Genomic DNA, 15,873 nt, shown 5'->3' with positions numbered 1-15,873 from the left:
GTTTCTTCCAAGACCCGCTTGACTTGGACACCTTTTTTTTTTTTCTTCCTTACCTGTCCGCACTCTCATGTTGCAACAAACGTCAGAATTCATCCATGTTGTCATCATTTTCACCTACTTTGGAAGCTTTGGAAGCTTTTGCTGAGCCAGCAAAGCCTTCTCTGCTGGCCTAAACCATCAATGACCTACACTTGCCACTTCAATTCTACTATTGTGAAATGATATACTTCATTCCCAACAGTCTATTCATTCAGTTGCTGGAGCCTATCCCAGCTGTCAGGTACTCTTTGGACTGGTGGCCAGCCAATCACAGGGCACAAATAGACAAACAACCATTCACACTCACATTCATACCTATGGACAATTTGGAGGCGCTAATTAACCTAGCATGTTTTTTTTTGGAATGTGGGAGGAAACCGGAGTACCCACGCATGCACGGGGAGAACATGCAAACTCCACACAGAGATGGCCGAGGGTGGAATTGAACTCGGGTCGCCGAGCTGTGAGGTCTAACCACTCAACCGCCGTGCAGCCCCATTCATTCATTCATTCATTTTCTACCACTTTTCCTCACGAGGGTCGCGGGAGTGCTGGAGCCTATCCCAGCTGTCTTCGAACGAGAGGCGGGGTACACCCTGGACTGGTGGCCAGCCAATCACAGGGCACATATAGACAAACAACCATTCACACTCACATTCATACCTATGGACAATTTGGAGTGGCTAATTAACCTAGCATGTTTTTGGAATGTGGGAGGAAACCGGAGTACCCGGAGAAAACCCACGCATGCACGGGGAGAACATGCAAACTCCACACAGAGATGGCCGAAGGTGGAATTGAACCCTGGTCTCCTAGCTGTGAGGTCTGCACGCTAACCACTCAACCGCCGTTGAGCACAAATTCCAAACAGCTGGAATAGGCGCAGATTCTGGAAAATCTAGAAAGCTTTCTGTGCTGGTTATTGTGTTTAGCTGCTCTATATGAGCCCACAACTCCAAAAAATGAGAATTATAGGTCCCCTTTAAATTTCTGACAATGATGATGACAATTTGTGTACATATTAAACTCTGTAAAAGCACAGCCAATCCATTATTGACGTTGTTAAAGAACAGATGTTGCTTTTAAAGTTCATAGGTAATAGCTAGCAGGTGTGAACACGCACCAGTATGCATCTGGACTAGCCGACAAACTTGCTGAAGTCCTACGCCTTTCCAACGTTACTTGGTTGTGTCCAAGAGTCAGAAAAACAAGCAGTAAGTAACAATTTATCAGTGTGCTAACTGTTTATTTTTGTGTAAGCGGTTGTCTGTGTAGCATTATAGAGTGTGCATACAGGAAGCGGGGTTGCTAATAGCCATTTTCCACCATAATCAGTGGCTCTGAAACTTCGGACGGTCCAGTCTCTACTTCAGGATCAAACACATATGCCTGTATGTAAATCCCAGTTTATTATCAACTACTATACAGTTGGGCTCGGCTGCTATCCGGAAGTCCTCGTGAGCACTTGGAGTATGACCAACCACAGCGGAGTGAGCTTGTTTGGGGGAAGGCCGTGGGTGGAATAAATTAAAACAGACCATTTTCACAGGAAGCACGAATTCCAAAGAAATACAGCTGGAATGGGCGCAGATTCTGGAAAATCTAGAAAGCTTTCTGTGCTGGTTATTGTGTTTAGCTGCTCTATATGAGCCCACAACTCCAAAAAAATATTACCATTATAGGTCCCCTTTAAATTTCACACTAAACTCACACTATTGACATGGATTTTTCCTTGGAGAATTTGAAATGTTCAATTCCAGGGTCCTTTGTGAACCCATTAGAAGAATTATAAGTGTAAAAAGAAGCTACACGCTCTCGCAGAATGTATGATAAGTTACATGTATTCATCCTTTGATTACTGTGTCTGTCAGCTGAAAGTGTACAGTATATATTCTTTGTTACTGTTGACTTGTTGTACTGAGCAGCCAGGACAGAGTTACTTTTGGTGCCATTTATAGGTTGTCTTTTTCTTCTCTTTGCCATCCCAGGTGTAAAACACACTCGTGGATTATTCCTTTTCATGCTAACTGAGCTGAAGTCCTGCTCAACATAAACGTTCCAATAGTGGTGCCGTGCTTCCTCGGAAGTTTTGAACAACTTTGTGGCAAAATGTTTAGTTCAATTTCTAATTTCAGCCATTCAGCTTCCCTGGTTCCACTGCTTTTTTTTCCCGATAATACGATGCACTCATCTACCAAACTAGCTTACCCTGACCACAACTTCCTGTGTATGCAGGGAAACATTGATCGTGGCTCAGTGGGAGCACATCGCCATCATAATTAACCCAAAGGTTGATTCCTGTTTTGGTCACTGCACCACCGAGCTCCTTGCAGACTCTTGGCTTTGCCTCACTTGTGTCCTATTTTGGGACTCGTTTTGTCACAGGCAATTGATACTGTGTGAGATTTAAGGTAGGTTGGGAAAAAAAAATGTCATTCCTACATGGCTCCATGTCGGTGACAAGGTCACTTTTTATGTGAAGGTCACTGCAGTGTATTGTCATCACTCGGTGGTCTTTGCAAAAATAAACTATAGAAATATATATAGTATATGTGAAACATCATTTCTTAATGACCCTTATTCCATGATCACTTTTGACGGCCCACTTCAAAGCACACACACACACACACACACTCTCACTCCCTTGTCCCCAGCCCCGGTTGCCTTGGAGACAGCTGATGGGGACCCCATCATCATAAAACACCACCAATAAGGCTGCGTTGACAGGCAGGAATAGTTTCCAGCGTTTTGCTACTTTGTCTCCCTCTAGCGACAAACACATGTAAAAAAACGTTCTTTTTTTTTTTTTTAAACCCAGCTGTGCTTCTGCCTAGTAACCCAATCTGCTGACTTCTCCTGGCACTTTACATCCAGCCCTGCATCCCTAACGAGACAACATCATCACCGTGATGCTGAGGGAGGCATTTGGAGAAGATGGCGATTCAAAGTTTAGCACACAAGGTATTCTGGAATATACTTTATTATACTATTTGACATGTCAGATGATTGTTAGTAAAAGTAAAAAGAACCACATTTATACACGGGAGTCGGCTTTGTTGTGCTTTTACTTTCTGTAATAACTACACTAAAACATACATCATCCCTGCACTATGTACTGTATATGTACTGTATATATACTCTATATACAATAACACAGATACCCGTGTGTTCACCTGCCTGGATTGCAGGGGTGTCCTAACTTTTTCCAGCGAGGGCAGATAGTGAAAAATGATAGGATGCAAGGGACACCACATGTAGAAATGGAAAGAAATGATAAATATTTGAAGAAACAACTGCATCTCAGCTTTGTTATGTAGTTGAAAAAGTGTATTAGTAGTATGAACTTTGGTCATGGCTCTTTTTTTTTGTTCAAACTTTTTTTCCAAATAATCTTCATAAATATTTTTTATTATTATTAATTTAATTTAATTTAATTGTATTTAATTTAATTGTATTTAATTTAATTGTATTTAATTTATTATTATTTATTATATTTATTACAACTTTATTTCCACTGCGGAACCCAATTTGATTAAAATTACAACTTTATTTTGTTTTGTTTTTCAGAATTCCGACATTAAATTTTTTTTAACCCTAAGCTACTAAAATAACATTATTTTTCCTTGTTTATATTTTTCATTTATTATCATAAAATTGTTACTTTTTTCTCTTAATATTAGGAGTTCATTCTTGTAAAATGACAGCAGTTTTTATCAATTTGTGCTGTTTTTTAATGTTCTTCATGGAAATGTTTCATTCCCGTAATCCTGACTTTATTCCCCGAACATTATAACATTTACATTTTTTTTGTTTTTATTGTTAGTTTTGTTGTTAAATTTATTAGTAGACTGTGCTGGGTGCTTCAAATGGTCCCCGGGCTGCACTTTGGACACCCCTGCTCTATTGTGTTAGGAATGTCACAAACCAACAGCGCCCCCAGTGGGCAGGAGGCCAGAAAAAGCCCATCCTCGTCCATTTAATGCATATGTGTCTAGGCTACGTTCCCACTGTAGGGCATATTGACTAATTATCATTTTTTTGGGTGAAAATGCAAACTTTTACGTGGTTGTTCACATTACCAAAAAAAAAAAGCGCCTCCAGGAAGTGACACGCATGCATAAAACATGACATCACACTCATTGCTGTGTGTTTACAGAAGTAAACATTTCCCACATTAGTCTGTGCTGTCCATGGTGCCTTTGTGGTGAATTTCAAGGTTTATGGTGTTTCAAATATCTACGAATGAAATATGAACAATGTCAATCCATATCTGTTTAACATTCGGCCGCAATCAAAACACGAAAGAGGCAGGAGTAGTTGGAAATAACACAACCAATCAAAGTAGAAAGTCCACATGGGTGAAACGTGTCTTTGTCCGCTAGGCCTTGCACGCCAACTGGTCGGTGGCCACGCTGCCGTTCAGCTCGCCCAAGCCCGGCGGCGCCACGCCGACGTCGGTCATCTCACCAACGATGAAGGTGGGCGTGCCGCCTTTGCCGTTGGCTGGGCCGCTCTCCGTCGCTCTGGACCCCTGCTGGGGCAGGGCGGGCTCCTCGTCCAGCCTACTGGAGATGGACCAGTAAAGGTGGGCGTCCAGCCTCGCGGCGACCAGCGAGAGCTCTCGTGCCGAGCAGGAGGGCGTGTCCACCTTTTGGGGGGGGCGGGGGTGAGTGGACCAAGAGTTGGTTACTTTGAATGAAATACTGACAAGGAAAAACACTTTTTTTTACAGGAAAATTATGGCGATATATAAAGTTGCATAAAAAGAGACCCCGGGTCAGCAAGGATTACAATAAAGGATTGCTTTTTCTTTGGCTTTTTTGTGTCACTTATTCCAAAATAAAGCGCAATATCGACAAGGGAAGCAAGCGAACACACATCAAAGGATCAACATAAAAGTCATCACAAAATGCTCGGTTTCAGAAGGCGTTGCAAAACTGTTCCTTTGTGATGTCACAGAGGGGCGGACTTCCTTATATGGTTCATTGTTAGGAAGCACTTTGGGCATGTGACCAATCACAGCAAAGTGGGCGTGCATGGAGGCGGGCCGTGGGTGGAATAAATGAAAACAGAAAACGTTTTGGCAGGAAGGACAAATCTGAGGAAATACTGATGGAATAGGTGCAGATGCTGGAAGATGTAGAAAGTTTTCTGTGCGGGTTATTGCGTGTCGCTGCTCTATAGGAGACCACAACTCAATACACAGGGTCGAAAAATTAGCATAATCGGTATTTTACTGTATTTGTTTAGTATTGGGGCTGCACGGCGTTCGAGTGGTTAGCACGCAGACCTCACAGCTAGGAGACTAGGGTTCAATCCCACCCTCGGCCATCTCTGTGTGGAGTTTGCATGTTCTCCCCGTGCATGCGTGGGTTTTCTCCGGGTACTCCGGTTTCCTTCCACATTCCAAAAACATGCTAGGTTAATTGGCCACTCCAAATTGTCCATAGGTATGAATGTGAGTGTGAATGGTTGTTTGTCTATATGTGCCCTGTGATTGGCTGGCCACCAGTCCAGGGTGTACCCCGCCTCTCGTCCGAAGACAGCTGGGATAGGCTCCAGCACCCCCCACAACCCTCATGAGGAAAAGCGGTAGAAAATGAATGAATGAATGGGGCTGCACGGCGGTCTAGTGGTTAGACCTCACAGCTTAGAGACCGGAGTTCAATTCCACTCTCGGCCGTCTCTGTGTGGAGTTTGCATGTTCTCCCCGTGCATGCGTGGGTTTTCTCCGGGTACTCCGGTTTCCTCCCACATTCCAAAAACATGCTAGGTTAATTAGCCACTCCAAATTGTCCATAGGTATGAATGTGAGTGTGAATGGTTGTTTGTCTATATGTGCCCTGTGATTGGCTGGCCACCAGTCCAGGGTGTACCCCGCCTCTCGCCTGAAGACAGCTAGGATAGGCTCCAGCACCGCCCGTACCCCTCGTGAGGATAAGTGGAAGAAAATGAATGAATGTTTAGTATTGCCAGTGGTTAACTTCTTTTTACAATTGAGTGGCATTCAATAATGTTAAAAAACAAGATGGATGACGCCACCTTGAGACCAATTTTGAATCATCGTTTTGTCATTAAAGCGGTTAATAAAGGGGTTTATTTCCACTTGAATGATAGTTCTGATGGTAGGCTTACCTCAAAGGTGTGATGGAAAGCGCCATAGTCGATGTCGAAGAAGCCCTCAGCCAGCGACATCATTGGGCTGAAGCGGTGCCCCCACATCACCTCCTCGGCCAGGTAGGAACTCCTGGCCTGGCATGTCATGCCTGCACACAGGAAGTGGAGTACAAGTGTTCCTCACGGAGACTTAGACACATGGATGACGCATGAGCGCTTTCTTATGAAGGCGGCAGTTACGACTGCTGGATGCTTCTTCTGGGAGCCTCCTCAGAACTTGCTGAGTGAGGAAATCGATAGTCATCTTTAGCGTGTGGCATCAAAAAAAGATAGATGGGAACTTCATCATCCTCTCAGGGCGACTTGGCCGCAGTGCAATAAGAGCTTTGCTAGCCCACAGCTTTTGCTCGCTGCAACGTAATAGCAGTTTTAATTACAATGACTACAATGTATCCCGACGGACTTCCTGTGGATTCTCTCAAGCATTCCAAAAGGCAGGGGGATGAAAGGACAATTTGTTCTAAAACACACAAAGTACCGCCTAAAAAAATGTACCATGACTTTTTAGTTTTAAAAGGGACCTATTATGATTTTTCCACTTTTCTGACCTATAGATGGAGTTAGAATGTCGTATTCTGGTGTTAAACCACACCAAAGTTTCACATAATGAATGAGGTTTGCACATTTGGAAGATGTTTGGGATGGCTCAAAACGCTCTGTTTCAAAGGGTGTGGTAAAACTTGTCCTTTGTGATGTCACAGAGGGACAGGCTTCCTTACACTCTCTGCCCTCTCCCCCAAGCTCTGCTTCTCTGTTTACGTTGCTAGCAATGGCTCATAAAAAGTGTTTCTCTGGGTGTAAGGGAAAGCCACATTTGTTTCCAATTCCTAAAGACGCCACCACTAAAGACGGGGTTGGAGTTCCTGATTCCCGACCAGCAAAAGAAATAGATTTTAAGCTGTCAACGGCATCTCTGGACTAGCCGACAAACTTGCTGAAGCCCTACGCCTTTCCAACATTACTTGGTTGTGTCCAAGAGTCAGAAAAACAAGCAGTAAGTAACAATTTATCAGTGTGCTAACTGTTTATTTTGCGTCAGCGGTTGTCTGTGTAGCATTATAGAGTGTGCATACAGGGAGCGGGGTTGCTAATAGCCATTTTCCACCATAATCAGTGGCTCTACCCAAGTTTTTTTTACACACAAAAAGGCATAACCTCTTTTCTTGAGAAACTTCAGACGGTCCAGTCTCTACTTCAGGATCCAACACATATGGCTGTATGTTAGAAACCGACATTTTAAAAAAGATAAATCACAGTTTATTATCAACGACTATAAAGTTGGGCTCGGCTGCTGTCTGGAAGTCCTCGTGAGCAACCACAGCGGAGTGAGCTTGGCTGGAGGCAGGCCGTGGGTGGAATAAATAAAAACAGACCATTTTCACAGGAAGCACGAATTCCAAAGAAATACAGCTGGAATCGGCGCAGATTCTGGAAGATCTAGAAAAGCTTTCTGTGCTGGTTATTGTGTTTAGCTGCTCTATTTTTTTGGCGAGTCCACAACGCCAAAAAAATCGCATTATAGGTCCCCTTTAAATTTCTTTGTGAAAAGAAATTTGATTTAAAAAATATTATCATATAAAACATGATTTCCTTCTAAGGTATTCTTCTTGACAGAAATTCACTTATCACGGTTGGGTCTAAAACCAACTAACCATGATAAACAAGGGATGACTGCACAAGACAAAGGCTTTATATTCTTGGTCTTGAGTCGATAAAGACCACCATGACCACCAGCACAACATTTTTTTTAACGTGAGCTACAAAGTTGTCCAACAACTGATAAAAAACAAAAAAAAACTTAAATTAAATTAGGAAAGCAGGAAGTGAACAAATGTTAAAACAGTTAGTGATTGTAAAAGTACCAGATGGAGGGGTAGGATTTAATAAGCTTTGCTTCTTCCTAGGGCTGCACGTCGGTCGAGTGGTTAGCGCAGACCTCACAGCTAGGAGACCAGGGTTCAATTCCACCCTCGGCCATCTCTGTGTGGAGTTTGCATGTTCTCCCCGTGCATGCGTGGGTTTTCTCCGGGTACTCCGGTTTCCTCCCACATTCCAAAAACATGCTAGGTTAATTGGCCACTCCAAATTGTCCATAGGTATGAATGTGAGTGTGAATGGTTGTTTGTCTATATGTGCCCTGTGATTGGCTGGCCACCAGTCCAGGGTGTACCCCGCCTCTCGCCCCAAGACAGCTGGGATAGGTTCCAGCACCCCCTCCACATGTGGAACTGGGAACTGATTATGGGATGCATTCAATTGTAATCTGATGCATGTTCAAATGAAATTAAACCATTACCATTACCATTACCATTACCATTACCTCAGCAATAACAACGTGGTTCCTTACCCGTAGCCTCCACCATGCCCTCCAAGATGACCACGATCTCAAAGTCCTCCTTCTCCAGCTGCGCCTGCGACATGTCCCAGAACGGCGAGCAGACGTCAATCTCATGCGAGATCACCAGCGGCGACACCAGGAAAAGACGGTCGTCGCCTGTCTCAAAGCCCACGCTGATGTCGGTCTGGTCCAGGGGGATGAACTCGCCTGGAAGACAGGGAGCATGGACGGTAAACGCGTCTGTCTTTCACCTTATTGGCAGTCAACTTTCAACCCTGGATGAGAGGACGTATGTGCATTATTCAGACCCTGACACTAACAGGAAGTGAAAAGTGAAGACTTGCTAGAACAGCTTCCCCATTTCTGCAATAACTTTCTATAAGATTTTGGAGTATGCCCAAAAGTCACTGGTATCGGACTTGTGTACTTGTTGTAGTTCTCCCACAACAAACTCGACCAAGCATGCCTTTCGGCCTGCGGACAGAAAAGTTTCAGCAAGTATTGCCACAAAGTTTGAAGCATACAACGGTGCAGAAATCATTTCTGATGTGAGTTTTTTTTATGAGCTGTATTTTTCTGTATTTGTATTTTATATTGCTTGTCTCCTTTATCACCGTCTGACGATGACCACGTTTGGCTAGCACTTCCTGCTTCCCAGCATGCTTTGCTGGACTGCTTTGGAAGTAGCTGTAAATGTTTAACTCATTGACGTTTTTTTGCAGGAGTTACTGATTTATGATTTACTGTCTAATGCAGGGGTCTCAAACTCAATTTACATGGGGGCCACTGGAGCTGGGATCTGGGTGATGCTGGGCCGCATCAGGTTTTAAAAAAATTATATATATATATAAGAAAAAAAGAAAAAATAGATTAAAATATTAATAAATATTAATTATATTAAATATTAAATATTTATATATATATATATAACAGTCTTCAATGCTTCTGCTATACCCTCCACTTTTTCAGTGCTTTGGTTCTTTGCAAAAGCTCTGATAAAACATTAAATTATAATAAATTATTATAAATAATTTATTATTATTATTAAATTATTCAATAAATGTTAATGTTAATTTTTATTTTTTGACACAAAATAAGATGGAAAAATAAATAAGAAAATCAAAAAACAAATGAAACAAGTGAAACAAATGAACAAATTCATTTTTATTTATTATTAAATTATTAAATAAATGTTGAATGTTAATTTTTATTTTTCGACACAAAATAAGATGGAAAAATAAATAAGCAACTCAAAAAACAAATGAAACAAATGAACAAATACATTTTTATTTATTATTAAATTATTAAATACATTTTTAACGTTAATTTTTATTTTTCAACACAAAATAAGATGGAAAAATAAATAAGCAAATCAAAAAACTAATTAAACAAATGAAAAAAATTTTTTATTTATTATTAAATTATTAGATAAATGTTTAATGTTAATTTTGATTTTTCGACACAAAATAAGATGGAAAAATAAATAAGCAAATCAAAAAACAAATTAAACAAATTAAACAAATTAAACAAATTAAACAAATTAAACAAATTAAACTTTCATATCAAGGCGGGGGCCTCAAACTAGCGTCCCGCGGGCCAAATCCGTGAGTTTGAGACCCCTGGTCTAATGCATCTCGTTTGTGAATTTTCATACTTGTATTTCTAATACTATGTATTTCTCTCCATTTTGCTCCTGTCTATTTTCCTGTTCTATTTCATTCCGATCAGCAGCAAGAGCTGGAGTTGCTGAATTGCACGCTGACATAGGGAAATAGCCACAAATGGCCATGGCCGAAGAACAGCGGTGACGCACCTCTTGCCCGAAGTCAGCTGGGATAGGCTCCAGCACCCCCGCAACCCTCGTGAGGATAATCAGTAGAAAATTAATGAATGAATATTGCAGAATTATTGTTGCATTGTTTAACCACCCAATTAAGTCAATTCATAAAAAAACAATAGAAATATGGATAATAGTAGCAGCCTCACCCTCCTGCGTCTGCTTGGACTTGATGAGCTTGGCCCTCATGTTGGCCCCCACAATGTGCGAGCTGCGCAGGTCACCCACGCGGAACATCAGGCACAACTTGTCGTCCCGCAGCGAGATGACAGCGTGTTTGGAGAACACCAGCGTCTCAGCTCGCTTGTTGGGCTGCGAGATCTTCACAAACATGCAGCCCACCTGCACAGATGCCAGTATACGTATACGTTAGGGGTGTGGACGATAATTTGATGCGACCGGATATCCGCTTTGACAGGCGAGAGATGGCATCAGTAGCATCGATAAGAATCAGCCATAAATCCTTAGATGAATTGCTTGTAGTTTCACAAGACTCATCTTTCATATTTCTTTCTTTCCCTTTCCTTACTTTTTCGATAGTAATCAGCAGTAAAACATCGACAAAACGATACATTTCAAGCATAACTTTCACTTTGACACAAATTTAGCCATTTCACCAAAATGTATAAACAACGATGCCACAACATAAACAACACAAAAAATAACTTTTTTTTATTTTACAAATATAACACCATGAATGGGTGGCACGGCGGTTGAGTGGTTAGCGCGCAGACCTCACAGCTAGGAGACTAGGGTTCAATTCCACCCTCGGCCATCTCTGTGTGGAGTTTGCATGTTCTCCCCGTGCATGCGTGGGTTTTCTCCGGGTACTCCGGTTTCCTCCCACATTCCAAAAACATGCTAGGTTAATTGGCCACTCCAAATTGTCCATAGGTATGAATGTGAGTGTGAATGGTTGTTTGTCTATGTGCCCTGTGATTGGCTGGCCACCAGTCCAGGGTGTACCCCGCCTCTCGCCTGAAGACAGCTGGGATAGGCTCCAGCATCCCCGCGACCCTCGTGAGTAAAAGCGGTAGAAAATGAATGAATAAATGAATTATGTATTTCGGGCTTCATGGTGACCGAGTGGTTGGCACGCAGGCCTCACAGCTAGGAGACCTGAGTTCAATTCCACACTCGGCCATCTCTGTGTGGAGTTTGCATGTTCTCCCACATTCCAAAAACATGCTAGGTTAATTGGCGACTCCAAATTGTCCATAGGTATGAATGTGAGTGTGAATGTTTGTTTGTCCAGCTGGGATAGGCTCCAGCACCCCCGCCACCCTCGTGAGGATAAGTGGTAGAAAATTAGAACCTCCAGCGGTAAATCACTTCTCCGCATTACAAAAAGCCGTGCTCACCATGAAGGCGTTGACCATGGAGCCCAGTATGGCCTGCAGCAGCAGCAGCATGGTGCCCACGGGACACTGGTCTGTGATGACACGGTGGCCGTAGCCGATGGTGGTCTCCGTCTCGATGGAGAAGAGGAACGCAGAGATGAAACCGTTGACGTTGTTGACGCACGGCGTCCACGTCTCGTCCTCCAGGTGGTCCAGGTCACCCCTGAGGAGGAAGAAATGACAAGGTATGTCGATAGTGTGTACAGACATAACTAAAATATAACTACAATGTATCCCATCTGACATCTTTTGGATTGTCTCATGTATTCAAGTGGATGATCGCTTAAAGTGTGTGGTGAGCATATTATGAACAAACACTGAACAAAAGTGACTTTTACAGCCCAAACTCCACCAGCTACCATCTAAGGCAGGGGTCTCAAACTCAATTTACTTGGGGGCCACTGGAGCTAGGGTCTGGGTGAGACTGGGCCACATCAGGTTTTCCAAAAAAAAAAAATGCATTTATTCAAAACAGAAAAATATACAAACTTTTTCAGTGCTTTGGTTCCAATTTTCTACAATAAAAGCTCTGATAAAACATTCCACTGTTCTCAAATATCTTAATTTTTATTTTTCTGCACAAAATAAGATGAAAAATAAACAAATCAAGAATAAAGAAAATCAATCAATCAGTAACAAATAAATATAATAATAATAATAATAATAATAAAACGGCAAATAATAAAAACTTAAGAAACCACATATAGTTGGCGGGTAGACAAATTATTTTTTTCAGATTAAAATGAACAAAGCATTATTAGAGCCCTGTAGACATGACAAAACACAACTATAGTCACATTTATACTCTTTTTATTTACAACATATTGCGCAACTGCAGGGTCTTGAGACACATGCTAACTCGCAAACTAGAGAGCTAGAGACCTAAACGGTAGCCTTCAAGTTATTTCCTTTAAACTTAAATAGCCCAAAACTTACCACTTCCACACGGATAGGGAGGATAACTATTAACAGTTATTTAACCTTTAACATGAACATTAATCAAATGTAATAATTTTTTCTGGGTACATGACACCATACAGCATCCATATCAAACTTGCGCGGGGGCCGCACTAACATTAAACTTTCATATCAAGGCGGGGGCCTCAAACTAGTGTCCTGCACGCCACATTTGGCCCGCGGGCCACGTGTTTGAGACCCCTGATCTAAGGTATGCATGGAAGCATGATTATTCATTAAAGTGGTGTTAATTTAGCTAATCCTCGCCGTTTTATTGCGCTGAGTTGGTGGCCGAGGAATTGCAGAAGCAGCTGTCTGCCGCAGCTCATGGTGGTCCTTCACTGATAGCGAAAAAGGTCACCGTTTCTTTTTTTTTTTTTTTTTTTACGAGGTGAGCCCGTTAGCTAATTGAAGCAAGGATCCGGCAGGCACATCCAAGCCAAGATGAAATATACGCCATAATGGGACTACTGCTTTGTCATCGACTTTTCTGGCTGCAAAATGTCTTCTTTTTTTTTTTTTTTTTAGACCCGACAACAGAAAACGCCTCGAAGGCCTTTGTCGCATGTTTGAGGACGTCGCAACGCTTGAGAAAATGTGACGGCGCCGCATGACGCTTTAATTAAAGGAGTAGTTTAGGTGAGATGTGTTTGTGTCGTATTGACTTCCTGCCAAGTATGCAGTGATCAGACAATCCATTAGTCATGTCTGGTGATAAATAAGATGCTCCGAGGCGAACGACAAAACAGTTTATGTCCACTAGATAATAACCTAACTGCTTTTAAACAGACACAGTTATGATTTTGAGGTCCGCAGCAGAAAACTAAGCATAATAAATATTCTTGGCAAGCACTCCTAAGTAAAGTGATATTACTTTGGACTTATTTATGACTTGAATCATAACTACACAGCAGTAAAGGAAATGCCGCTATTTCACTGAACAAGGAGGTCAAAATATTTTATACATAAAGCTTTCTCAGACATAATAAAAAATACTACTGAATATACAGTAATATAGTACTGTATAAATATGTATTATATATATATTATGTAATATATAGATAATAATTCAAATGAAACAGTGAGGAAAAAATATCAATATATATCATAAATATTACAAACTGATACAACTAAAGGTACATTTCTTTGGATAGATATAATGATGATGATGACATAAGACTCCGATAGAGCAGCTACACACAATAACCAGCTTTATAGTTTGGCACCTATGTAAAAAATGTATTTCTTTGGAGTTCCCAAGCCTTACTTACTTAACCGTTTAAAGCCAATGTGAACGTTACACTGTCAGCAGCCTTAACGTTAGCGAGCTAATGCTAACAGAGCCAACGCCCAACCCCAGAAGTAAATAGCAACTAAATGCAGCCCAACAGAATCATCTCCCGCTCAAATTCTGCTATTTTGATGGTTGAAAACAGCATCTGAAACCCAGTTGAGGTGAAAGGTCGTATGTTTACAAAGCAAAATACGGATGCTAACTAAGTTCAGCCTCCTCGTCTGCCGCAGCGACTTGTGAGGGGCAGGCAGCCACCCTCAACTATTGAATATCAGTCACTCATTGGCTGATCCAGGCATGCACTGCGGTTGAACGCAGCATAATTGTAGGATTGGAGAGTAGCGGTTTTGAAGGGGGAGGGGCTTGGCAATAGCTGCAGTCAAAGTTGGCTACAATGGCTACAATGAGTTTGTGTTTGTCTGGATATTGCAGATTCTTTTTTTTTGTTTTTCGTTGGTCATGGTCGGAATACTTTAAGCCCTTCTTGTGCCTGATGGTGGCGTCTTTAGGAATTGTCAACAAATATGGCGTTTGCATACGAGCCATGCAAGCAGCGCTTGAGGTAGGGCAGAAAGCTTATCTGGCTTACAGCCACACTCATATAAGGAAGTCCGTTCATCTGTGACATCACAAAGGGGCAGTTTTACCACGCCTTTTGAAACCAAGCGTTTTGAGCCATCCTAAAGTTCTTTCAGGGCTCACTTCCAAATGCACAAACCTCATTATCTGAAACTTTGGCATGGTTTAACGCCAGAATACGACATTCTAACTACATTTATAGGTCAGAAAAGTGGAAAAAGCATAATAGGTCCCAGTTGACATCTCAACTTTAGTGGTTTTCTTGATTTTTCCAAAATCACATATTTTTACATGAATAACTACTATAACATTGTATTTTCAAAAAATGTTACTCTTGTGGGGCGGCACGGCGGTCTAGTGGTTAGCGCACAGACCTCACAGCTCGGAGACCAGGGTTCAATTTGTGTGGAGTTTGCATGTTCTCCCCGTGCATGCGTGGGTTTTCTCCGGGTACTCCGGTTTCCTCCCACATTCCAAAAACATGCTAGGTTAATTGGCCACTCCAAATTGTCCATAGGTATGAATGTGAGTGTGAATGGTTGTTTGTCTATATGTGCCCTGTGATTGGCTGGCGACCAGTCCAGGGTGTACCCCGCCTCTCGTCCGAAGACAGCTGGGATAGGCTCCGGCACCCCTGCGACCCTTTGTCTTTGTTATATTTGTCCAAAGTATTGTACCAGGCATTAAAATTAACAAAACATGCTTTAAATAAAATTCAGGTTTCTGTTAAATAGTCGTTTCACACATATAAAGGCCAAAAAAACAAAAAACATTCCACCGAAAAGGTTATTTTTTAATAATTACGTATTTGCCAGGGGCCCCTGCGATTGGCTAACGGCGCCCCTCGCCAATTCCACATAAATAACTGTGGAAATCTACACTTAATCCATGTGATAGATATGGATGATCGGTATTGGAATCGGCAGCATAAAACCCTAATCGGAGCATCCCTGTAATTTATAGCCAAAGCGTGCAGAACCAGCGTTTGCTCCTCTTACCTGCAGTATGCTATCAGGTACCAGATGGCGCCGAAGAAGAGCCACGTGACGGCGTAGGCCATGACGAACACGAAGAGCGAACAGCGCCAGTTGAGGTCCACCAGCGTGGTGAAGATGTCTGTCAGGTAGCGGTACGTCTCTCGCATGTTGCCGTGCTGCACGTTGCAGCGGCCATTCTTCTCCACGTAGCGCTGCCTCTTGCGGCGGGCGCGAGCTGGTGCGAAAAAACAAGGAGACACAAATATGTATTTTTG

At 42.2% G+C, this 15,873-nt stretch overlaps 1 protein-coding gene across 1 annotated transcript in view; it reads right to left on the bottom strand.

Annotated features, from left to right (window-relative positions):
• Nucleotides 1-3,001: 3,001 nt before the first annotated feature.
• The window catches only part of kcnj9 (potassium inwardly rectifying channel subfamily J member 9), a 19,047-nt gene continuing 6,175 nt past the window's right edge, over nucleotides 3,002-15,873 (bottom strand). The window contains exons 4-9 of the mRNA XM_058065590.2: nucleotides 15,620-15,833; nucleotides 11,753-11,954; nucleotides 10,541-10,733; nucleotides 8,564-8,761; nucleotides 6,175-6,305; nucleotides 3,002-4,687 (exon numbers count right to left, since the gene is read on the bottom strand). Of these exons, the coding sequence (XP_057921573.2) occupies nucleotides 4,418-4,687; nucleotides 6,175-6,305; nucleotides 8,564-8,761; nucleotides 10,541-10,733; nucleotides 11,753-11,954; nucleotides 15,620-15,833 (1,208 nt within the window). The 3' untranslated portion in view covers nucleotides 3,002-4,417. The remainder of the gene's footprint in view (nucleotides 4,688-6,174; nucleotides 6,306-8,563; nucleotides 8,762-10,540; nucleotides 10,734-11,752; nucleotides 11,955-15,619; nucleotides 15,834-15,873) is intronic.

Source organism: Doryrhamphus excisus, linkage group LG11 (assembly GCF_037039965.1).
Source record: "Doryrhamphus excisus strain RoL-2023G ecotype Guam linkage group LG11, RoL_Dexc_Guam_v1.1, whole genome shotgun sequence".
In the NCBI taxonomy this organism is placed as follows: Eukaryota; Metazoa; Chordata; class Actinopteri; order Syngnathiformes; family Syngnathidae; genus Doryrhamphus; species Doryrhamphus excisus.
This window is presented reverse-complemented; position numbering and strand designations above follow the sequence as displayed.